Source organism: Oncorhynchus keta, chromosome 30 (genome assembly GCF_023373465.1).
Source record: "Oncorhynchus keta strain PuntledgeMale-10-30-2019 chromosome 30, Oket_V2, whole genome shotgun sequence".
Classification (NCBI taxonomy): Eukaryota; Metazoa; Chordata; class Actinopteri; order Salmoniformes; family Salmonidae; genus Oncorhynchus; species Oncorhynchus keta.
Genome location: NC_068450.1, coordinates 45082297 through 45108218, shown reverse-complemented (window position 1 = coordinate 45108218; position 25922 = coordinate 45082297). Strand labels below are relative to the sequence as shown.

Below are 25922 nucleotides of genomic sequence, written 5' to 3'. Positions count from 1 at the left end.
AAGGAGAGAGGTTTTTAATTAGCTAGCAAAGAATAGATCAACTTTTTCAATGATCGTTAATGATACGATAGGCCTAGTTATTCTGGTGGCGCTCTGAACACACAAGCTTGTTAGCTAGCTCGCTCAAAGGACATTTAAGCTGCTCCTCCTAGGTATAATTCTGTGGACCTAATTCAGATAATGCATGTCATAACAAAATGCCTAGCGCTTTAAGCCTGTTCCTCAACCGTCTCTCGCTCTCTCCACACATAGGCTACACTTTTCTGTCCATCACGCATGTAAACAACAAGCTTTCCTGCTCTAAGCGCACTGATTGGGGAAGTAATTTAATGAACTAAATGTAAAAAACTGTTCACAGGTCGAAAAAGGAACGAAAAGGAATGATATAAACGGATACTTATTTGGGGGTTCGAACCAGTTCAGAACTTTATTTTAACTGTTGGAATTCATTTAGGTTCCAACCCGTTTCTACTGCAGAGCAGATATGGACTCTCTGTTAAAGACACGTTTGCTATTCTCCATCTTCAGAGATTCCGTTTTCTGACTACAACAAGGCCTAGCAAAACAAGTGTAAACCGAGAGAAGTGATACATTTTTCATGAGCATAGGCCTTGTCTCTCCCAGACCCTGTTCTGAATTATAAATAACACAAATCCAATTTTGGAACAGGAAATCACTGATATCTTAGGGTCGGAACACAAGTTAACGTGTTTGTTTCCTGGGATTTTGGGGCAATATTCACATTATTATTGTTTCCATAATTTATCAGCCTCTACTCTCCTTATTGCTTTTATCCTTTGGAAGACGTTATCGGTCAGAAAAGTAGAAGGACTGGTTTTGGAAAATAATTGTCTGCTTGTAGCTGTTGGACAGATTGGCCCATTTCTATATCGGCGCCTGCACTCACTTTAGATAATTTAATATAATTATGTGTGTGTCTTAGGTTCTTAACTAATGGTGGTCTTTGTGTTTTAATCCTGTCGTTGTTACTCTCAGGACAGAAATATGCTGGAATGGAAATTAAACTTCTGGATTAGTTTGGAGATGCTACCTAGTGTCCTCACTGTCTTAAGACCAGTGGCTTCAATTATAAACTGTGCATACGTACAGTACCCCAAAATGTGCGTGCACCAGTTTTCATGCAAAAGTGAGCATTTTTTTGTATTTTTATATTTGAGTTGAGAAGGCTCACATCCCCACAAACTTTAGACTATAAGTACGCACATCTGCTGAAATATTGAAATATTGTATTGCAAGCTGGCAAGTAAACATTTTGTGCAAATTATGACTCGCTTATTCATTAAAACTGAAAACATAAACAAAAATGCAGCCATTTGCCATAATGAAAAGAGTAAAAACCTATGCATTTTAATTTTAGAATCTAAAATAGTTAGACATAGGAATCTATTTCCTATTTATTTTATTTTCCTAACCATTACAGAATACATTCTTCACCTTTTCTGGCTGTGATGGGTGCATATTCCCAAAATAGCCATACAACAAATTACCATGTGCATCTCTCATTTAATTGTACCTATAGCCAAATCAATCTGAGAGAGTTCTAGAGTGCCTCCGGAAAGTAATTCAGACCGCTTAACTTTTTCCAAATTTTGTTACAATACACCCTTTAAAAAAATACATTTTAGAATAAAAAATGCTCAGCTATCTACACACAATACCCCATAATGACACAGCTAAAACAACCTAATTGGAGTCCACCTGTGGTAAATTCAATTGATTAGACATTATTTGGAAAGGCACACACCTGTCTATATAAGGTCCCACAGTTGCCAGTGCATGTTAGACAAAAACCAAACCATCAGGTGGAAGGAATTGTCCAGAGAGCTCTGAGACAGGATTGTGTCAATGCACAGATCTGGAGAATGGTACCAAAACATTTCTGCAGCATTGAAGGTCCCCAAGAACACAGTGGCCTCCATCATTCTTAAATGGAAGAAGTGTGGAACCACCAATACTCTTCCTAGAGCTGGCTTCCCAGGCAAGCTGAGCAATTGGGGGAGAAGGGACTTGGTCAGGGAGGTGACCAAGAACCCGATGGTCACTCTGACAGAGCTCCGGAGTTGCTCTGTGGAGATGGGAGAACCTTCCAGAAGGACATCCGTCTCTGCAGCATTCTACCAATCAGGCCTTTATAGTAAAGTCGCCAGACGGAAGCCACTCCTCAGTCAAATGCACATGATAGCACCTAAAGGACTAAAAGGCACCTAAAGGACTCTCTGACAATGAGAAATAGTCTGATGAAACCAAGATTGAACTCTTTGGTCTGAATGCCTAGCGTCACATCTGGAGGAAACCTGGCCCTTCTGGGAGGATGTTTTTCAGTGGCAGGGACTGGGAGACTATTCAAGATCGAGGGAAAGATGAACAGAGCAAAGTACGTAGACATCCTTGATGAAAACCTGCTGCAGAGTGCTCCAGACCTCAGACTGAGGAGAAGGTTCACATTCCAACAGGACAATAACCCTAAGCATACAACCACGACAAAGCAGAAGTGGCTTCTTGAGTGGTCCTTGAGTGGCCCAGCTTGTAAGCGTCATATCCAAAAATAATCAATACTGTATTCGCTGCCAAAGGTGCTTCAACTAAGTACTGAGTAAATGCTCTGAATACTTATGTAAATGTGATATTTCAGTGGTTTACTTTTTATAAATTAGCAAACATTTCTAACATTTCTGTTTTTGCTTTGTCACTATGGGGTATTGTGTGTAGATTGATGAGGGGTGAAAAAACAATTTGAGCAATTTTAGAATAAGGCTGTAATGTAACAAAATGTGGAAAAAGTAATGTGGTCTGAATACTTTCCCGAAGGTATTTAAGGTTTTTTAATCCCATTGGCAGTATGGTTTGTAATATTCAGTCAAATTTAACAGGTGAACAGTTGATATGTGATGTTGCGGTAGGCCTGTGCTACTGTAAGTAGGCCTACTGTAATAATACAACAAAAAAATAGTAGCATGGCCTAGACAATCCAGCATATTTGGGTTGGGGGAAAAGTCAATGCAAAGCATTGCTGAATTTAAATTTTCTGCTGACAGCTCCACAACACTTTCAAAAACTGACACAGTCCTTTGCTAGATACAACATAAATTACTGCAAAAGATTATAACATTCTGCCAACTACAGTAAATTGACAGTATGGGTAGGCTACAGTATTGCTGTTTAATATGAGCGTGACATCATTGCCTAGTTTTAATCTCAGAGCCTATACCAAAGCAGGAGATAGAAACACAATCATTTATTGATTTAACGAAAGATTGAACCACAATTCATATTTTGCATAGATGTGTGGGTTGTAGCATTTCGTCTACTTTTAAATTGTTTCGAATATACAATCAATCTTGCTATAGGCAGAATGCACGTTTAGTTTGAGAAAATCACTGCCAAATATTCTGCTCGCGGCTATACAGAAATGTGATCAAATTTGCCATTGCTCTTTCATATAAAAACTGATGAAACCTATTTCGAATAGTTCCAAATTATACATCAAATAAAATACATTATTGTCACCATAAATGGTGAATGGAGGGCGTTTTCCAAATGGAGTTATAATGCTTGTTCACATGAACACAATTTAAGGGCAGGTCTAATTTATAATGGGAAACATGTGTACATGACGTGTGGCAAGTTCAGAAATCTCTATGTTTTTGCCTGTGCAGTTTTCAAAAATGGCGCACACAGACAATTCATTTGAAACGCACCAGTTATAAATTGGGCCCCTGAACAGAAAGACACAACAATCTGTAGATTCTGACATACACTTGAAGTCGGAAGTTTACATACACTTAGGTTGGACTGTTTACAGACAGATTATTTCACTGTATCACAATTCCAGTGGGTCAGAAGTGTACATACAAGCTGACTTGTGCCCTTAAACAGCTTTGAAAATGCCATAAAATGATATGGCTTTAGAAGTTTCTGATAGGCTAATTGACATCATTTGAGTCAATTGGCGGTACCTGTGGATGTATTTCAAGGCCTACCTTCAAACTCAGTGCCTCATTGCTTGACATCATGGGAAAATCTAAAGAAATCAGGCAAAAATTGTATACCTCCACAAGTCAGGTTCATCCTTGGGAGCAATTTCCAAATGCCTGAAGGTACCAAGTTCATCTGTACAAACAATAGGAAGCAAGTATAAACACCATGGGACCACGCAGCCATCATACCGCTAAGGAAGGAAGCGCGTTCTGTCTTCTAGAGATTAACGTACTTTGGTGTGAAAAGTGCAAATCAATCCCAGAACAACAGCAAAGGACCTTGTGAAGATGTGGAGGAAACCGGTACAAAATAAACTGTATCCACAGTAAAACGAGTCCTATATCGACATAACCTGAAAGGCCGCTCAACAAGGAAGAAGACACTGCTCCAAAACCGCCATAAAAAAGCCAGACTATGATTTGCAACTGCACATGGGGACAAAGATCATTATTTTGGAGAAATGTCCTCATCAGGTCTGATGAAACAAAAATGGAACTGTTTGGCCATAATAAGAATCATTATGTTTGGAGGAAAAAGGCTTGCAAGCCGAAGAACACCATCCCAACCGAGAAGCACGGGTGTGGCAGCATCGTGTTGTGGGGGTGCTTTGCTGCAGGAGGGACTGGTGCATTTCACAAAATGGATGGCATCATGAGGTAGGAAAAGTATGTGGATATTTTGAAGCAACATCTCAAGACATCAGTTAAAGTGGGAAGCGTGTGGAAGGCTACCCAAATGTTTGAAGCAAGTCAAACAATTTTAAGGCAATGCTACCAAATACTAATTGAGTGAATGTAAACTAATTGAGTGAATGTAAACTTCAGACCCACTGGGAATGTGATGAAAGAAATAAAAGCTGAAATGAATCATTCTCTCTACTATTATTCTGACATTTCACATGCTTAAAATAAATTGGTGATCCTAACTGACCTAAAACAGGGATTTTTTACTAGAAGTAAATGTCAGGAATTGTGAAAAACTGATTATAAATGTATTTGGCTAAGGTGTATGTAAACTTCCAACTTCAACTGTAGTACTGTCACTTGTAGGGGTCTCTAATGTGTGTCCTTGAAGAAGTGAAACAACGTTAAAAGGGGATAATTATTATTCTTTAGTTTGAACTCCTGGCTGTTAAATAGGCAACATTTGTTTTACTTATGGTTGAATATAATTGTATTTCCACTGTCTTTGGGGGTCTTGCCTGTTTTTATTTAGTTTAGACTTCCCCAGTGGAAGTCAAACACTGTATGGTATACATTTTTCTCTCCTTGTGCTCTCTCCTTCACATATTAAATAGTTTGTAGCCAACATGTACTCTGCACTGAATTGGATATATTGTGAATGAGTTACACAATAGTATCTATAACTGATGGCCCATCAGGTCTAACATGGCTGCTTGTTGTGTTTCTGTCGTGGTTTGTAGAGCTATGGTCCATCTGGTTTAACATGGCTGCTTGTTGTGTTTCTGTGTGTTTCAGGACTGAATCCGCTATCCTTTGACCCGTCCTCCAACAACGAGCCCCTGCAGTTCAGCAACTCCAACGGGCCACTGGTGTCAGACTGTCCTCTGGAAAACGGAGCTGAGAACCGCAATAAGAGGAAGAGACCCAGCCTACCTCCAGGTACAATAAACTATGATAATTGACATGGTGTACATCAGTAGTACCAATACATTTTATACTGTGAGCCTGTGACTGGGGGAGTAATTTAAAGTGAGGTAGAGACTTGGTAGAGGCACTTGGTAGAGGCACTTGGTAGAGGCGCTTTCATGTTTTCCATCCTGAGGGGCTTATTGCCAGTTCGTCCTGTGGAGGTCAGGGCCATCTGTCTAAAGCCACAGGATTCTGCGCTGCTATGATTGCCGCTCTCACACCTTAGGCTGGCTGCTACCATGCCACAGCACCTGCCAATCAAAGCACAGAAGTGCCTTCAGCTTTCTGTCACGGAGTGAGTGACCTGTCGCACGGAAAACAATGTTCTGTGTGTGTGTGTGTGTGTGTGTGTGTGTGTGTGTGTGTGTGTGTGTGTGTGTGTGTGTGTGTGTGTGTGTGTGTGTGTGTGTGTGTGTGTGTGCGTGTGCGCGCGCGTGCCCTCATTCGCTTGTTGACTTCTCATTACTAAATGACACTTCATTTTAAATCTGTGACTGTGTGCATTCTAATTAAGGAACGCATCTCTAATTAATGGCATTAGGCCACTTAGAATGAAGAGGGCCTTAAGACAGAGGTGTTGCTGTATGTGCTCTGCTGTCTTGAATGACCTTAATTAGTCGGGATTAATTGTCAGTGTTATGAACCACTCTTTTTACCATTCGTCTTTGTGCACAATTTTAAACAAATGACCTTAGTGAGTTTGAGTTCTCACTCATTCATGTCTGTTCATTTCATCTCATTATTATGTCATTACCAACTCAGAACTAGACCTGAAGACCTTGAGGAGGTTTAGATTGCAGGTACAACGGACATGTTAGATGTGTACATAATAGACGTTGAGTGTTAATGCAGAACAATGTTACAATGTCGATTAACAGATGCACTTAAATTGAATAGAGCCACAGAGCAAATACCCTGAGTAGAAGGAATACACTTCAATGATCTTTTATTTAATTTTACCTTTATTTTACCAGGTTAGTCTCATTGAGATTAACACTCTCTTTTACGAGAGCTGGCCAAAATAGCAGCACACAAAGTTGCAGACATTTGCAATTTAAAATCAAAGCAAAAAAGTTTAAAAACATTTTCACTCTTGCCTCAGTATATGCTCTTTAGTGTGCTGCATGTCAATGCATGTTTAGGTCTTAATTGTGTAATTCATAGACCGGTTGACCCGACCATAGAAATATCATTTATTTCTATGGACTGGACATTGTGTGAGTCCCCATAAATTGGTAATTTTGAGATTTTGAAGCGGTAAGTTTATCCGAAGTTCACTTACAAAGAATCAGATGTTATGGTTATGTATCTAAGGTCTAACAGACCTTGAAGACCTCCGTTGGATTTCAGTGGGATTTCAGTGGGTGTACTGTATAGGCTATAGGCCTATTGAGTGAGGGAATAACAGAGAGTGTTAGTATTGTCCTGTATATATACCCAAACCAGAGAGAGAGACACAATACAATATCAGCTCACATTAAGTACTGGTCATAGTGAAAACCTGTGTGAATGGTCGTTTCCAAATACCGGTAATTGCGTTTTAAATAGTAGGCTGATTGGCTATGCTAAAAATAGAATGTAAACCTGTCTGACTGTTTGAGTACAGCCAGTCAGAGATTTAGATCAAAGACTCTGCACACAAATCTAAAATGACCACTCATTCTTTTACAGAATCTTAGCAGTAGAGAGAGTCATATACGGAGAGTGACTAATCAGAGTATGGTGTTTTTAAGAACAGACTTATCACACTAAAACCTTGCGCTGTGTGCTGGTTTAGACAGCAGTCACACCTCACTAAACCTCAGAAGTGGCTCTATGTGCCCCTGCTTAGCAACAGAACATTAAATAATGATGACATACAATTAACGACAGCTCTAGTCTTCAACAGCCTTTCATAACATTGGCATTATGTATATTATTGCGGTGTGACATGATTCTGCTCTCTGATGGAAAACCTGCACAATGGTGACAATCTGCAGCATCTGGAGCTGGGTATATTTTGTGGCGTTAATGTTCACTAGCATCACGAGACACAGTCAAGTCTTCCAGCTCTCTGAGGAGAGAAGATGCAGCTCGGAAAAGTTACCAGCCATGTGGGTTTACAGTCGTTAATGGCAATTCATTAGACCCAGAAACACATACATTCAGGAACACTGTTCCTCTGGTGATGGGGGGGAGGGAGGGGGGTGTGTGGTGATCATTTAGGGAGCAAGAAGTTCCCAACACTCAAACAGTGTTGATAAGAGAATGTTTACTCCATGTGTTGGTTTAAACCACACAACTTCTAAATGGCTCAAACAGGCAGCAGAATGGCTCAAACAGGCAGCAGAATGGCTATCTCAGAGCGCTAATGGGGGTCCATTTGACTTAACAGATACTGCAACTGTTTATCAAAGTAAATGAATAATGAAGTCTTTAGTTTGAATGGCTTTGCCACTGTATTAGTAGCCACAGCTAGAAAGAAAACTGAATTCATGTCCATTCAACACCTTGTAATTAATGTAATTTAACCAAATACTTTTAGTTGTTATGATGACGATATTAATAAGTCAGCCCTCGAAACGTCTGGAAAGTTAAAGTGCAAAGGGGAGTCTGCCCACTCAGCACTTTGTTAGAGAACACCCAGCACAGCGTTGGCTTATTGTGACCTATTTAGGAAGGTATAAAAGGAAATGCAGTGAATTCAGTATTATGTCTTTGCCTTGGGCCAGGTAGAATGGAGTCACTGAATATTTCAGCACATTAGCTTGCTTTCATTAGCAAACACGCTAAGATTAGTTTTACAGTCCTCCATACACGCACCATGACTATTCTTAATGCTGTCTTTTATATAACCAACCAGCCCACAAAAGACCAAAATAACATACTTATATTGTATAGCTGTTGGGGATGCAGAGGATAAGCTAGAATGGTGTTGGTTAATTGTGAAGCATTCTTTTCATACAATCAAAATGAACAGTAGTTCACTGCATTTTATTGTAGCTGGGGATTTTAACAAAGCAAATTTGAGAACAAGGCTACCTAAATTCTATCAGCATATTGATTGCACTACGCACATGGGCAATACCCTCGACCACTACTACTCTAACTTCCGCGATGCATGCAAAGCCCTCCCAGACCCTTCCTTCGGCAAGTCCTACCACAACGCCATCTTGCTCCTACCGTCTTATAGGCAGAAACTCTAACAGGATGTACAAGTGACGAGAACCATTCAATGCTGGTCTAACCAATCGGAATCCACACGTCAAGATTGTTTTGATCATGCGGACTGGGATATGTTCCGGTCAGGCTCAGAGAATAACATTGACCCATACGCTGACTCGGTGAGTGAATTTAAAAAGAAGTGCATTGAAGATGCCGCAGATGGATGGCGGCATTCGCGCAAAACTCAATGCGCGAGCCACCGCATATAACCAAGGAAAGAGATCTGGGAATATGGATCAATATGAACAATGTAGTTATTCCCTCCGCAAGGCAATCAAACAAGCAAAATGCCGCTATAGGGACAAAGTGGAGTTGCAATTCAACGGCTCAGACATGAGACATATGAGGCAGGGTCTACAGGGAATCACAGACTACAAAAAGAAAATCAGCCACGTCAAGGACATCGACTTCACGCTTCCAGACAAACTAAACACCTTCTTTGCCCGCTTTGATAATAATACAGTGCCACCGTCGCGGCCCGCTAACAAGACCTGCTCCCCCCCAACCTCCATCTCCGTGGCCGATGTGAGTAAAACATTTGAACCTTTCTAACCCTCGCAAGGCTACTGCCCCAGACACCATCCCTAGCCGCATCCTCAGAGTATGCGCAAATCAGCTGGCTGGTATGTTTATGGACAAATTCAATCACTCCCTATCCCAGTCTGCTGTCCCCACATGCTTCAAGATGGCCACCATTGTTCCTGTACCTAAAGAAGGCAAATATAACTGAACTAAATGACTACCGCCCCATAGCACTCACTTCTGTCATCATGAAGTGCGTTGAGAGGCTAGTCAAGTATCATATCACCTCTACCTTACCTGACACCCTAGGCCCACTTCAGTTTGCATACCGCCCTAACAGGTCCACAGAGATGCAATCGCCATCACACTACACACTGCCTTATCCCATCTGGACAAGAGACAAGAGAATGCTGTTCATTGACTACACCTCAGCATTCAACACCATAGTACCCTCCAAGCTCGTCATCAAGCTGTAGGCCCTGGGCCTCAACCCCGCCCTATGCAATTGGGTCCTGGACTTTCTGATGGGTCAACACCTCCACCTCGAGGACCCGCAACACTGGGGCCCCACAACCCCCTCTTGTACTCCCTGTTCACCCACGACTGCGTGGCCATGCACGCCTCCCAACTCAATCATCAAGTTTGCAGGCGACACAACAGTAGTGGGCTTGATTACCAACAACTACAAGACAGCCTACAGGGAGGAGGTGAGGGCACTGGGTGTGTTATGTCAGTAAAATAACCTCACTCAACGTCAACAAAAAAAAGGAGATGATCGTGGACTTCAGGAAACAGCAGAGGGAGCATCCCCCTATCCACATCGAAGAGACAGCAGTGGAGAAAGTGGAAAGAGTTAAGTTCCTCGGCGTACACATCAACGACCAACTGAAATGGTCCACCCACACAGACAGCATGGTGAAGAAGGTGCAACCGTGCCTCTTCAACCTCAGGAGGCTAAAGAAATTGGCTTGTCACCCAAAACCCTGACTAACTTTTACAGATGCACAATTGAGAGTATCCTATATCATAGCCTGGTATGGCAACTGCTCCACCCTCAACTGCAAGGCTATCCAGAGGGTGGTGCGGTCTGCACAACGCCTCACCGAGGGCAAATTACCTGCCCTCCGTGACACCTATAGCACCAGATGTCACAGGAAGGCAAAAAAAGATCATCAAAGGCAACAAGCACCTGAGCCACTGCCTGTTAACCCCGCTATCATCCAGAAGGCGTAGTCAGCACAGGTGCATCAAAGCTTGGACCGAGAGACTGAAAATCGGCTTCTATCTCAAGGCCATCAGACTGCTAAACAGCAATCACTAACTCAGTGAGCCTGCTGCCTACATTGAGACCCAATCACTGGCTACTTTAACAAAGGGATGACTAGTCACTTTATACAATGCCACTAAATAATGTTTACATATCTTACATTACTCATTATTTGTATTTGTTTTTATTATGGGTCCCCATGCTGCCAACGCAGCAGCTACTCTGCCTGGGGTCCAACAAAATTAAGGCACTTTATACAATTCTAAAAACATTACAATACATTCACAGATTACACAACACACCGTGTGCCCTCAGGCCCCTACTCCACCATTACCACATATCTATAATTGTGTGTGTGTGTGTGTGTGTGTGTGTGTGTGTGTGTGTGTGTGTGTGTGTGTGTGTGTGTGTGTGTGTGTGTGTGTGTGTGTGTGTGTGCCAATATTTGTGTTGCTTCACATTCTCCGCTGTTCCATAAGGTGTTTTTTTTTATCTGTTTTTAAAAATCTAATTTTACTTGCTTGCGTCAGTTACTTGATGTGGAATAAAGTTCCATGTAGTCATGGCTCTATGTAGTACTGTGTGCCTCCCATAGTCTGTTCTGGACTTGGGGACTGTGAAGAGACCTCTTGTGGCATGTCTTGTGGGGTATGCATGGGTGTCCGAGCTGTGTGCCTGTAGTTTATACAGACAGCTCTGTGTATTCAACATGCATTCAACCTCTCATAAATTAAAGTAGTGATGAAGTTAATCTCTCCTCCACTTTCTGCCAGGAGAGATTGACATGCATATTATTAATTTTAGCTCTCTGTTTACATCCAAGGGTCAGCTGTGCTGCCCTGTTCTAAGCCAATTGCAATTTCCTAAGTCCTTTTTTGTGGCACCTGACCACACGACTGAACAGTAGTCAAGGTGTAACAAAACTAGGGCCTGTAGGACCTGCCTTGTTGATAGTGCTGTTAAGAAGACAGACCTCTCCCAATCTTAGCTAGTACGGCATCAATGTTTTGACCATGACAGTTTACAATCTAGGGTTACTCCAAGAAGTAGTCATCTCAACTTGCTCGATTTCCACATTATTTATTACAAGATTTAGTTGAGGTTTAGGGTTTAGTGAGTGTTTTGTTCCAAATACTATGCTTTTAGTTTTAGAAATATTTAGGACTAACTTATTCCTTGCCACCCACTCTGAAAGTTACTGCAGCTCTTTGTTGAGTGTTGCAGTCATTTCAGTCGCTGTAGTAGCTGATGTGTAAAGTGATTAGTCATCCACATACATAGACACTGTGGCTTTACTCAAAGTCAGTGGCATGTTGTTAGTAAAACATTTAAAAACCAAGGGGCCTAGGGAATTCCTGATTGTAACTGGATTACATTTGAGGCTTCCATGAAAGAACACCCTCTGTGTTCTGTTAGACAAGTAACTCTTTATTCACATTATAGCAGGGGGTGTAAAGCCATGAAACATAATTTTTTCCAGCAGACTATGATCGATAATGTCAAAAGCTGCACTGTAGTCTAACAAGACAGCCCCCACAATCAATTTCTCTCAGCCAATCATCAGTCATTTGAGTAAGTGCTGTGCTAGTTGAGTGTCCTTCCCTATAAGCATGCTGAAATTCTGTTGTCATTTTGTTTACTGTGAAACAGCATTGTATCTGGTCGAACACCATTTTTTCCAGAAGTTTCCTAAGGGTTGGTAACAGGCTGATTGGTCGGCTATTTGTGCCAGTAAAGGGGGCTTTACTATTCTTGGGTAGTGCAATGACTTTAGCTTCCCTCCAGACCTGAGGGAACACTTTCTCTTGTAGGCTTAAATTGAAAATGTGGCAAATAGGAGTGGCAATATCTTCTGCTATTATCCTCAGTCATTTTCCAACCAGATTGTCAGACCCCTGTGGCTTGTCATTGTTGATGGACAACAATATTTATTTCACCTCTTCCACACTGACTTTACAGAATTCAAAAGTACAATTATTGTCCTTCATAATTTTGTCCGATATACAGTACTTGGATGTGTAGAGTAGTGTAAGCGTTTGTTGCGTTTGTTATCTTGCCAATGAAAAAGTAATTAAAGTAGTTTGCAATCAGTGAGCCATCTGATTCTATGAATGAAGGAGCCATGTTGGCTTTTTTTTCCTCAAATTTTATTTATGGTGCCCCAGAGCTTTTGACTATTTTACGAGGCAAGTCAGTTAAGAACAAATTCCTATTTTCAATGACAGCTGAGGAACAGTGGGTTAACTTCCTTGTTCAGGGGCAGAACAACATATTTGTATCTTGTCAGCTCAGTGATGAGCTCAGGGATGGACTAGTAATCTTCCGGTTACTCTAACCACTAGGCTACGCTGCCGCCCCTGTCATTCTTAATATCATTCATCTTTGTTTCTTTTTCTTTTCATTTTTTGTTTAGTCACTTTGATTTCTTAATTTGCAGTGCATTTGCCAATCGGTTGTGCAGCCAGACTTATTTGCCATACCTTTTGCCTCATCCCTCTCAACCATACCATTTTTCAATTCCTCATCAATCTGAGGGGATTTCATGAATCGATCAAGTGCAGCGTCTGGTTGCTCCTCATTACACACCACAGACCAGCAAATATTCTTTACATCATCAACATATGAATCACTTCAAAACTTATTGTATGACCTCTCATACACTATTAGGCCCAGCCTTTGGAACTTTGGTTTTCCTATATATGGCTATTATATTGTGATCACTAACATCCTATGGATTTGGATACTATTTTAAAGCAAATATCTGCAGCGTTAGTAAAGATGTGATCAATACATGTTGATGATTTAAAATTGTGTGCTGTTTGTAACTACCCTGGTAGGTTGACTGACAACCTGATCCAGGTTGCAGGCACTGGTTACAGTTTGATGTTTATTCCTGAGTGGGCAGCTTGATGATAGCCAGTCAATATTTAAATCACCCAGTAAATATACTTCTCTGTTGATATCGCATACATTATCAAGCATTTCACACATACAGCATTATCCAGATACTGACTGTTAGCACTTGGTCTATAGCAGCTTCCCCCAAAAATGGGCTTTAGGTGAGGCAGATGAACCTGTAGCTATATTACTTCGTAAGTATTTAACATTAGATCGTCTCTAAGCTTCACAGGAATGTGGTTCTGAATATAGACATTAACACCGCCTCCGTTGGCATTTCTGTCTTTTCGGTAGATGTTATAACCATGTATTGCTACCACTATACCATCGAAGGTATTATCTAGGTGAGTTTCAGAGAATATGCATGTCATCTCTTACAAGCAAGTTACTGACTTCATGAACCTTGTTTATTAGGCTACATATGTTAATATGGGCTATTTTTAGCACTTTTCTGGGTTGCTTGATTGTTTTTAACGCTTTATTGGGAAGCTTATTATTGGGAAGCTTATCAGGGGTAGACTTACTCATGTTATTTACATTGGAGCTGGTTGCAGGGTGAGCTGGTGCATTGGAGCTGGTGCAGGGTGAGCTGCATAAAGTGGTCTTCCTACTATTGCACACCGCCTCAGTGCCATGAGTGTAACTCTGGTTTATTGGCTCATGATTACTGCTTACAATAGCTGTAGGATAAACAGATGTATTCGGTGCAATTAGGGGTACATAAATTAAATGACATACATTGTGTTTGCCAATGCCCCTAAGATCATGTATATTTGATGCAGCATTGTGACGACTCATTGTAACAATGTTAGGGATTAACTGAGCTGGTCTTGGTTCATTTACCAGTCATTGTTTCAACGCAGCCTTGAAATGTGTGGACAGAGTCCAGGAGCCAAGATGATTTGGATGGACTCCATCAGTATCTTCTGTTTCAGAAGGTGTCAAAGTTATCCATAAAAATGACTCCAGCAGAGCTGCAGTAGTCTTTTAGCCAGATGTGTAATGCCAGCAGTCTGCTGAATCTTTTACGCCCGCAGCCCAACGATGGTACTGGACCTGAAATTATCGGCTGTTTTTTGGAGTCTTTTAATGCTAATATCTATTTTCATAGACTACGGCAGTGTCAGCTCCCGGCATCTGTGGTAGAACAGTTGGAAGCAGCCTTGTTATGTCATGTCCTCATGTTCCTGGGTAGCACAGGGTTTTTGACTTGGGGACCGAGATGTTTCTTACCATAGAGCTGCCTATGATGACAGCTGGTGATGTTGAATGGGCCGGTGTCTCAGGCAGCCTCACGGTCTGGTGAGGCTGGGAGCTCCGAGGAGCTGAACCCGAGGTAGAAGCCACCGGAGAGGGAGACCGAACCGAGGACGAAGACGCACGTACCTCCGGATCCGATCTTAATTGGGAAGCCACCAAGGACAAAGGCGCCGGAACCTCTGGATCCAGGGCGGCAAAGCTGTTTCTGGTCTGTCAGTTCCAGGCTCAACATCTCCATGGAGAACCCCGCTGCCAGAATATGCCTTCTTCGACTTCCACGGCGAGTGACGTACCTCCATTCATAATCAAATAAAAGCCTGAATACAGTATATACTGTATTTTGTACCATCTATTGCACCTTGCCTAGGCCTCTCGGCCATCGCTCATCCATATATTTATATGTACATATTCTCATTCAACCCTTTTTAGAATTGTGTGTATTAGGTAGTTGTTGGGGAATTGTTAGATCACTTGTTAGATATTACTGCACTGTCGGAACCAGAAGCACAAGCATTTCGCTACACTCGCATTAACATCTGCTAGCCATGTGTATGTGACCAATAAAATTTGATTTGACACCTACTGTATTTTCATCATCAATGAGCTTCGCTCCTTCACAGGTACACTCAGGCTTCCTGTAACTTTTGGGAGTAACTTTTGACATGGGATAAATCAAACTGTTGGTGACTTTTGTTGATTGTGTTTCAACCACCTTCTATATCAAGGCTTTTGCCCTGACAACAGTATTGAATTGAATCAAAAAACATCTGTGTGGTCCTTCTGTAGCTCAGTTGGTAGAGCATGGCGCTTGTAACGCCAGGGTAGTGGGTTCGATTCCCGGGACCACCCATACGTAGAATGTATGCACACATGACTGTAAGTCGCTTTGGATAAAAGCGTCTGCTAAATGGCATATTTTTTATTTTTATTTTATCTGCTCCTCAAAGGCCATGTCTCTGTCAGGCCTTTTACAACAGCAATAAATCACATTACTATCATATTTGTGGAATGAATTGAATCCATAAAATGTTAATGTGTGAAAAAAGGCACTGATACTGCAAATAGCAGATGTGAATTTAGCCTTCTCCAATCCAATCCCGTGTGCATTAACCTTTATCGAGTATTAGCAGAGCAGTGCTGAATACATTTGGATTCCCAGGGTGTGGAAGGTACGTGCAGAGGAGCTGAGCAGTAGAATGATACAGCAGCAGGGTGGTCCTCTCCTCCTGGTATTGAGGCAGCTCACAACAGACTGGTGTTGGTGTGAAGGGTAGCAAGGAGCAAAGGATCACAGCGGTGTCTGCATGGATGACAATAGTTTGGGAGATTTAACAGAAAAAAGTTGTTTGTTTGGGTGGTCTATTTTATGTACACAATATTGCATGTGTGTGGCTATGAATTTGTGTTTGAATGAGTGCTTCCATCCTTGTTGTCTGTGGAAACATTGTTGCTTGAATACATTAGTGTTTGTCAGTGCTGCAAACACATGTTCCGTGTGTGTCCCTGTCTGCTGTGCTCTAATGTGAGACCTCGAGTGGCTGAGCTGCTGTGTAAAGCTGCTATTTTCTTTAAAAGATCACCTGTTTTCGCTTAAATGGCCAATGTAGATGTTTTTATATCAATCTCAAATCATTTCTGGATAACAATTGAAGTAGCTTTTTAGAAAAAACTATTTATTAAACAAGAATTTTGATAGGACTGTCTGGGAGTGAGTGGTCTGAGTGGGGAGGGGAGAACTAGGTGTTCTTAGAAGAGAGGCTTGGAACTCTCTTTGTTATTGATCTATTAAGCAATTCACTTCATAGTGATTGATGTCTGTCGATATGATGTCTGTCCTGCGTAGATAGTTTCTGATTGAAAATACAATCTGCAAATAACACTTCTTTTTTTTTCTCAAACATTTACAATGTTGGTTTCATGTTGCAATAAAACACGGGGAAAACTGCATTTTGACTGCGCTGGGCCTTTATGTACATTCTCTAAAGATCAGTAGCCTGCTTCTCCATACAATCTTCACACAGTGTCATGGATCTGCTGAGGGCTGTCTGCCATTGTTCGTTGGGGTGTGTGAGACCCAGGTCCCGTTCTCTCCGCTTGCCTCCCTGTGACCGATCTCCTCTGCTCCAGTTCTGCTGACACACTGGTCACTATGCCATAGCCTTAAGAAACTTAAGATCCTCTGTGTTACTCAGACCTCCACGCACTCATGTTAGAGGCATTTGCATGAACTTTCGAGTTACGGCTCTGTGTTCACTTGGGTCACTCTCTTTATACGAATGTTGGCAGGGGATGTGCTGTTTTTAAAAGGAGATACATAAGGTGTGGCTACCTTCCCTGTCAGAGCTGATCTGTGTTTAAAGTAGGCCTACACGAAGATACATTGCTATGTAAAGATAATAGAGAATGATATGGCTGGCTTAGCTAAAGCCAGGCCCTAAGCACTTCTCTCAGATCTACAGCAGGATATCATTTACATTTACATTTACATTTAAGTCATTTAGCAGACGCTCTTATCCAGAGCGACTTACAAATTGGTGCATTCACCTTATGACATCCAGTAGAACAGTCACTTTACAATAGTGCATCTAAATCTTAAAGGGGGGGAGGGGGGTGAGAAGGATTACTTATCCTATCCTAGGTATTCCTTAAAGAGGTGGGGTTTCAGGTGTCTCCGGAAGGTGGTGATTGACTCCGCTGTCCTGGCGTCGTGAGGGAGTTTGTTCCACCATTGGGGGGCCAATGGTGGAACATGGTCTCTGTGACAGTGAAGGCTTCGAGTCACATTCAGGATTATTGGACTAACACTGGCTGATGGCTGGAGATAAGACATGGTTCTGTTTAGCCTACATGGTATATACTCAGACACACACCAGGGTACTACTTTATAGTCTGACACAGTCTCTTTATTGAAATAACCTACCCAGCCACAGTGGGCACCATTGTATGTGACAGCATAAACCAATGTCTTTCATGGCCCGTAATCGAGAGACTGTATGTGGAACTAATATATGACACCTTGTAAATCCAGTTCAATGATCCAGTTCGGATTGATGTCATCTGCACCCTATTCCCTTTAGTGCACTACTTTTGATTTAGCCCATAGGGCTCGTGTCAAAGTTAGTGCACTAAATAGGGAATAGGATGCCATTTGGGACGGACACATTCAGTACTGGCGAGTAAACTAACGTGTTTCTACAGAGGAAGACTAAGCCTGTCCTGGTCAATGCCCTTTCATATTCAATACTGCAGCTTAACATTCCCCCCTCATTTATAAAACATTCAAACAACATTTGCAACAGAAAGGTAATTCCTTTGATCGGGGAACTCTCCAACACCAGCCTTCTTCTCCTCCACCTGTACCAGTGATGGATTCATTAGAGGAGGAGGGAACCAGGTCTCCTTCCCCCTCCTCTTTTATCTTTCTCTCTCCTTCCATCTCCTGTCCAAGTCCCATCAGTGCTTTCTTCTTCCTCTCAGCACATGCCATCCCTCCTCTGGACTGCCAGGGCTCGGTGCAGCATGCAGCATTTCTCTCCGTCCTGAATACATAAAGTATGGGACCTGAGGAAGTGGAATTGCCAGAGGATACGGACTTCAGTCTAAATGAACAAAATGGCTTCTGTCCTTTCTAAAGGTAGCAGTCATTTCAGTACTTTGTGTACAGAATGTCTTTCTAAAGATTGAGGCTAACGCTAGCTGCTGTGCGTTGTCACCTATCTGAAGGTAAAGGGAGAGTCTCGTATCCCAACTTGTTTTCTACTAGAACAGAGGAAACAGCTGCCAGTGTTTTCAGCCAACCAGACACAACACACTTGAGGGAAGATGAACAATTAGCTCTTTGTGATGAGTTTCTCCTCGATTTATCAGCCTGGGGAACATAGCAGCCCCACAGGAATAGACTGGATTCTAGTAGCTCAGATAGAGTTCATGCTGTCTCCCTGCAGTTCTGTTGTAGGAGAGACATGTTATTTTTGATTTGATTCAAAACTTTTTTTAGTTTGTACATGCTGCACCACTTTGCGCTAAGTGAAGTTATTTAATCATTTCACATGCCTCTGTATGGAAGACCATATCTGTCACAGATTAAAAGATATGTTTCTTACTTGAGGCAGCTCATGCTTTTAGCTTTACGGAAGTGGTAAAATGGGTTGTACTTAAATCATAATTGCATAACAAGCAAAACATTTTGAACCATTGAAGAAGTCTGTTGGAAGGCAATTTGAGTTACAAATCAAATCAATGTTTCATTGTCACATACACATGGTTAGCAGATGTTAATGTGGGTGTAGCAAAATGCTTGTGTTTCTAGTTCTGACAGTGCAGTAATATCCCCAACAACTACCTAATACACACAAATCTAAAGGAGTGAAAGAATATGTACATGTAAGTATATGGATGAGCGATGGCCAAGCAGCATAGGCAAGGTAGATGGTTTAAATAAATGGTATAAAATACAGTATATCCATGTGATATGAGTAATGTAAGATATGTAAACATCATTACTAAACATTAATTAGAGTGGCATTGTATAAAGTGACTAGTGATCAATTTATTAAGTGGCCAGTGATTGGGTCTCAATGTAGGCAGCAGCCTTTATGAGTTAGTGATTGCTGTTTAGCAGTCTGATGGCCTTGAGATAGAAGCTGTTTTTCAGTCTCTCGGTCCCAGCGTTGATGCACCTGTACTGACCTCACCTTCTGGATGGTAGCGCTGTGAACAGGCAGTGGCTCGGGTGGTTGATGTCCTTGATGATCTTTTGGGCCTTCCTGTGACAATGGGTTTTGTAGGTGTCATGGAGGGCAGGTAGTTTGCCACCGGTGATGCATTGTGCAGGCTGTTTTTGGTTTAAAAAGAGTAAAGAAAGGAAGAGAAAAAAGGGAGCTGTAAGCAAGAAGCAAGAAACTGAGCTGAAAGAAACTGAGAAATGCTATAGTCTGACTGTAATGAAAGGTTTATAATGTTTATCCACATCCTTCTGTCAGTGGGCTTTCATTTTATCATAATATCTAATTCCCTCTCTGCTCTCCAGCAATAATTCAGACCCCCTCCTTTGGGGTGAAATGCAATCTGCCACTTCCTCCTAGCGAGGGACTATTCCTGTTACCCAGAAAGCAGTCTGAGATTTGAGGGATCACAGAGTTCAATTTACAAACAAAAGGTTGTTGAGGTGTTTTATCCCAACCTTCTTCATTAAAGACAGCCGATGTAGGATTTACACCTCTGTCTGAGACGCCATCCAAATACAAGAGGAATAACAGTCTCTCTGATAAGCCAGCTGGTAATAACACTCTCTGATAGGCCGCCTGGCCAGCCTGTTGAATAATGCATCTCCCGTCTCTCGCTTTGTGCCTAAGTGGGCCAAACTATGGCTCCAGAGTCTCAGTACAACAGGAAGGACCCCAGGCTTTCTGTGGCCTCGTTTAATCAAAGTCCAGAGCTATCTGAGGTCCAGCGCTGGCTCCATTGTCACCTCCACTATGATATCAGCTCTTGTTGGAGACATTTAAAAAAGGAAGCCTTTAACTGGTACAGGAAAAAGGCAGGGCTACACTGAACTATAGACTGTGTCTGGCGGATGAAGACATGTGGAAGACCTGACTCAGGAATATTTCAACATCTCTTTCTTACGCTATCTCATTCTGCCCTCCCCTCTCTCCCACCACATCAATCATCTCCGTAATATGTGATATAGGAAATATAATATAGGAAATAATAATAAATAATCAAAATAATAAAGGCATTACAAATGTCATATTATGTATGTATATATATATATATATATATATATATATATATATATATATATATACAGTGTTGTAACAATGTATAAATGGTTAAAGTACACAAGGGAAAATAAATAAGCATAAATATGGGTTACAATGGTGTTTGTTCTTCACTGGTTGCACAATTCTTTCTGCTGTGATGGCACACTGGAATTTCACCCAGTAGATATGGGAGTTTATCAAAATTGGGTTTGTTTTCAAATTCTTTGTGGGTCTGTGTAACCTGAGGGAAAGATGTGTCTCTAATATGGTCATACATTGGTCAGGAGGTTAGGAAGTGCAGCTCAGTTTCCACCTCATTTTGTGGGCAGTGTGCACATAGCCTGTCTTCTCTTGAGAGCCATGTCTGCCTGCGGTGGCCTTTCTCAATAGCAAGGCTATGCTCACTGAGTCTGTACATAGTCAAAGCTTTCCTTACATTTGGGTCAGTCACAGTGGTCAGTCTGCCACTGTGTACTCTCTGTTTAGGGCCAAATAGCGTTCTAGTTTGCTCTGTTTCTTTGTTAATTATTTCCAATGTGTCAAGTAATTATCTTTTTGTTTTCTCATGATTTGGTTGGGTCTAATTGTGTTGCTCTCCTGGGGCTCTGTGGGGTCTGGTTGTGAACAGAGCCCCAGGACCAGCTTGCTTAGGGGACTCTTCTCCAGGTTCATCTCCCTGTAGGTGATGGCTTTGTTATGGAAGGTTTGGGAATCGTTTCTTTTTAGGTGGTTGTATAATTTAACGGCTCTTTTCTAGATTTTGATCATTAGTGGGTATCGGCCTAATTCTGCTCTGCGTGCATTATTTGGTCTTCTGCGTCGTACGCGAAGGATCTTTTTGCAGAATTCTGCATGTAGAGTCTCAATTTGGTTGATTGAGTCTGAGGCTTTTTTGAAATCAACAAAGCATGAGAAGACTTTGGTTTGTTTTGATTTGTTTGTTTGTCCTTTAGGGTGTGCAGGGTGAATACGTGGTCTGTTGCACGGTAATTTGGTAGAAAGCCAATTTGACATTTGCTCAGTACATTGAGGAAATGTACAAGTCTGCTGTTAATGATAATGCAGAGGATTTTCCCACGGTTGCTGTTGACGCATATACCACGGTAGTTATTGGGGTCAAATTTGTCTCCATTTTTGTGGATTGGGGTGATCAGTCCTTGGTTCCAAATATTGGGGAAGATGCCAGAGCTAAGAATGATGTGAAAGAGTTTTGGTATAGCCATTTGGAATTTGTTGTCTGTATATTTGATGATTTCATTGAGGATACCATCAACTCCACATGCTTTTCTGGGTTGGAGGGTTTTTTATTTTGTCCTGTAGCTCATTCAAGGTAATTGCAGAATCTAGTGGGTTCTTGTAGTCTTTAATAGTTGATTGTAAGATGTGTATTTTATCATGCATATTTTTTTGTTATATAGCCAAAAAGATTGGAGAAATTGTTTACCCATACATCTCCATTTTGGATAGATAATTCTTTGTGTTGTTTAGTGTTTTCCTATTTTCCCAGAAGTGGTTAGAGTCTATGGATTCTTCAATTACATTGAGCTGATTTCTGACGTGCTGTTCATTTACATTTAAATGTTCCTTCTTTTTCCGTATTTTTCCATGTATTTCTGTATTGTTTTAGTGACTCACCATAGCGAAGGCGTAGACTCAGGTTTTCCGGGTCTCTATGTTTTTGGTTGGACACGTTTCTCAATTTCTTTCTTAGATTTTTGCATTCTTCATCAAACCATTTGTCATTGTTAATTTTCTTCGGGTTTTCTATTTGAGATTTTTAGATTTGATAGAGAAGCTGAGAGGTCAAATATACTGTTAAGATGTTCTACTGCCAAGGTTCACCTTCACTATTACAGTGGAACATTTTACCCAGGAAATTGTCTAAAAGGGAGAATTGGAGTTTTTTGTTGTTGAATTCGTTGCCTAATTGTTTTTTGGTAGGTTTCCAAACTGCATTCATTCCATATATAGCATTTCTTAATGCTACTCAGTTCCTTTGGCTTTGATGCCTCATGATTGAGTATTGCTCTGTTCAAGTAGACTGTGATTTTGCTGTGGTCTGATAGGGGTGTCAGTGGGCTGACTGTTAACTGTGGTCTGATAGGGGTGTCAGTGGGCTGACTGTTAACTGTGGTCTGATAGGGGTGTCAGTGGACTGACTGAACGCTCTGAGAGACTCTGGGTTGAGGTCAGTGATAAAGTGGTCTACAGTACTACTGCCAAGAGATGAGCTATAGGTGTACCTACCATAGGAGTCCCCTCGAAGCCTACCATTGACTATGTACATACCCAGTATGCGACAGAGCTGCAGGAGTTGTGACCCGTTTTTGTTGTCATAGTTGTGCCTAGGGGGGCATATGGGGGAGGGAATGCTGTCACCTGCAGGCAGGTGTTTGTCCCCCTGTGTGCTGAGGGTGTCAGGTTCTTGTCCTGTAATGGCATTTAGGTCGCCACAGACTAGTACATGTCCCTGGGCCTGGAAATGATTGATTTCCCCCTCCAGGATGGAGAAGCTGTCTTCATTAAAGTATGGGGATTCTAGTGGGGGGGGATATAGGTAGCACACAGGAGGACATTTCTCTGTTATTAAGATAATTTCCTTTTGAATTTCTAGCCAAATCTCTCTCTCTCTCTGTCTCTCTCTCTGTCATCTTCCACCTACAGCCATCTTCACTGACCCACAGCATCTCTCTCTGTCACAGCGAGGCTTTTAACGAGGTGCTGCACTCCTCCACCCCTCCTTATCACACCATTGAGGCTTTTAAATAACTTTTAAAAACCCACATTTTTAGCTAGGCTTTTTAGAAGTGATTGTTTTACATTTCCTCTGTTTTTTGTTATTTTCTTGTTGTTCCAATGTAAATTTGATTTCATCACAATCATCCTTCATCCCTCTTTTCTTCCCCTCTCTATATCTTTCCTCCTCTCTTTCTCAATGAGGAATGACTGCACAGCCACCACAGGAAAGGAGGGGAAAGTGATTAAAGATGGAGGCCACCATAGTGTGAAGTCCTCAGTCATCTATTGGCCATCTTCACCTCAGACACACACAAACCAGGGTTTCTGTAAGGAAAATGTGGTCGCCGCGCATGTGGACGTTTGACCGGCAGCATTTATAATTTACCAGACATCTGAGAAATTTACCAGACCCATAAGCATTGGGTGCGTAACCTGATTATGGCGTCCACCCACGGTGCTCAGATTGACAGAAATCACATTTAGATTAAAGTCATTCATCTTAACACAACATGCAACTCGACGATGCAACGGTGTATGTCCTTACCGAATTAAGACGCACACTTTGTATGTAACAGCTGTCGTCTGTGGAAGAAGGAGAGGACCAAAGCGCAGAGTGGTTAGTGTTCATCTTTTTAATAAGAAACTGAACACTTCAAAAATACAAAACAACAAAGTGACAACCGAAACAGTTCTATCTAGTGCAGGCACACAAAGACTGAAAATAACCACCCGCAAAACACAAAGGAAAACAGGCTACCTAAATATGGTTCTCAATCAGGGACAACGATAGACAGCTGCCTCTGATTGGGAACCATATCAGGCCAAACACAGAAATAGAAAAATAGAAAAATTAACAGACTGCCCACAACAACTCACGCCCTGACCATACCATATAACTTTTCACATTTACTTTTCCTCAGCCAACATGACGAGTAAGGAATAGCGAACACATCACTGACATACTGAAATGGACCACCCACACAGACAGTGTGGTGAAGAAGGCGCAACAGAGTCTCTTTAACCTCAAGACGCTAAAGAAATTTGGCTTGGCAACTAAAACCCTCACAAACTTTTACAGATGCACAATTGAAAGCATCCTGTCTGGCTGTATCAAACTACCTGCCCTCCAGGACACCTACAGCACCCGATGTCACCGGAAGGCCAAAAAGATCATAAAGGACATGAACCACCCGAGCCACTGCCTGTTCACCCCCCTATCATCCAGAAGGTGAAGTCAGTACAGGTGCATCAAAGCTGGGACAGAGAGATTGAAAAACAGCTTCTATCTCAAAGCCATCAGACTATTAAACAGCACATTAGAGGCTGTAGGCATAGACTAGAAATCACTGGCCACTAGAATGGGGACACGAGTCACTTAAATAATGTTTACATATCTGGCATTACTCATCTCATATGTATATACTGTTTTCTATACTATTCTACTGTATCTTAGTCCGTTCCTCTCTGACATCGCTCGTCCATATGTACAGTATATAGTCTTAATTCATTCTGACTTAGATTTGTGTGTATTTGGTATATGCTTTGTAATTTGTTAGATATTACTTGTTAGATATTACTGCACTGCCGGAGCTAGAAGCATAAGCATTTCGCTACACCCGCAATAACATCTAATCACGTGTATGTGACCAATAAAATTTGATTTGAATATCCCTAGCCTATGTCAATCTTCTATCCCCATAATAGAAAAGTTAACCTACTATATTCTATTGGTCAGCTTGTCATTCTGTGTGAGAAAGAAAGTGCCCATTCTAAACAGACTCTGGGACAGTTTGTGGATCCCAAATTCATACAACCAGTACATCAAAAATAGTTGTAAAAAGCATTGAGGCTGATGCAACAGATCACATTATAGCTGCGCAGCAATGCCCACACGCAGTAGGCTATGAGCAAATGTTTATTCCATTATGCAATTAGCAGGAAAACACCATTGTCAAAAGCGCACTGCACATGCAAGCGGTTTCATGTGACAGAGATGAAAATATCCATTAGAAATGTAAAGATGAGAGATCTAAAGATGCAACAAATAGCATGGATGACTAGGATTGTGCCTTTGGTTACTGGAAAATGAAAGAAAGTTGATCTGAAAAATAAAATGAGAGATATATGCTACTTGTTTCAATGGCACGTGAAAGTCTATTACATATTTGCCTCCACATTTATAGAAACAGATTTTGGCTCTGCTAATTCGAAGCAAGGTAAGTATATGTTTTCAAAATGCATATTGCAAAATGCTTACATTTCAAAGTGGCGTGTGTGACACGCTGAAGCCTGCCTACTGCTTCCTAAGCACTTGAATGGGAAGTGCGCTTTAATTACCACTTGAGAAAAAAAAAGTTATTTTTAATCGTGGCCATCAAAGCTATTGGTTGCATGTTTCATGAGCTGAAATAAAATATCCCAAAAATATTCCATACGCACAAAAATAAATGTATTTCTCTCAAATGTTGTGCACAAATTTATATACATCCTGTTATTTTTATTTATTTCACCTTTATTTAACCAGGTAGGCCAGTTGAGAACAAGTTGATAATGCACAGCATGATAATGCACAGCCCCGTGTCGCAAGGATATGTACACAATTGTTTCTGTTCTTCC

At 41.5% G+C, this 25922-nt stretch overlaps 1 protein-coding gene across 3 annotated transcripts in view; it reads left to right on the top strand.

The window, feature by feature from the left end:
* Positions 1-25922, top strand: part of LOC118363653 (ecto-NOX disulfide-thiol exchanger 2-like) — a 216925-nt gene that overhangs the window by 61018 nt on the left and 129985 nt on the right. For all 3 annotated transcript variants that reach the window (XM_052488474.1, XM_052488471.1, XM_052488475.1), the window contains exon 2: positions 5478-5621. In XM_052488474.1, coding sequence (XP_052344434.1) covers positions 5478-5621 — 144 coding nt within the window. The remainder of the gene's footprint in view (positions 1-5477; positions 5622-25922) is intronic.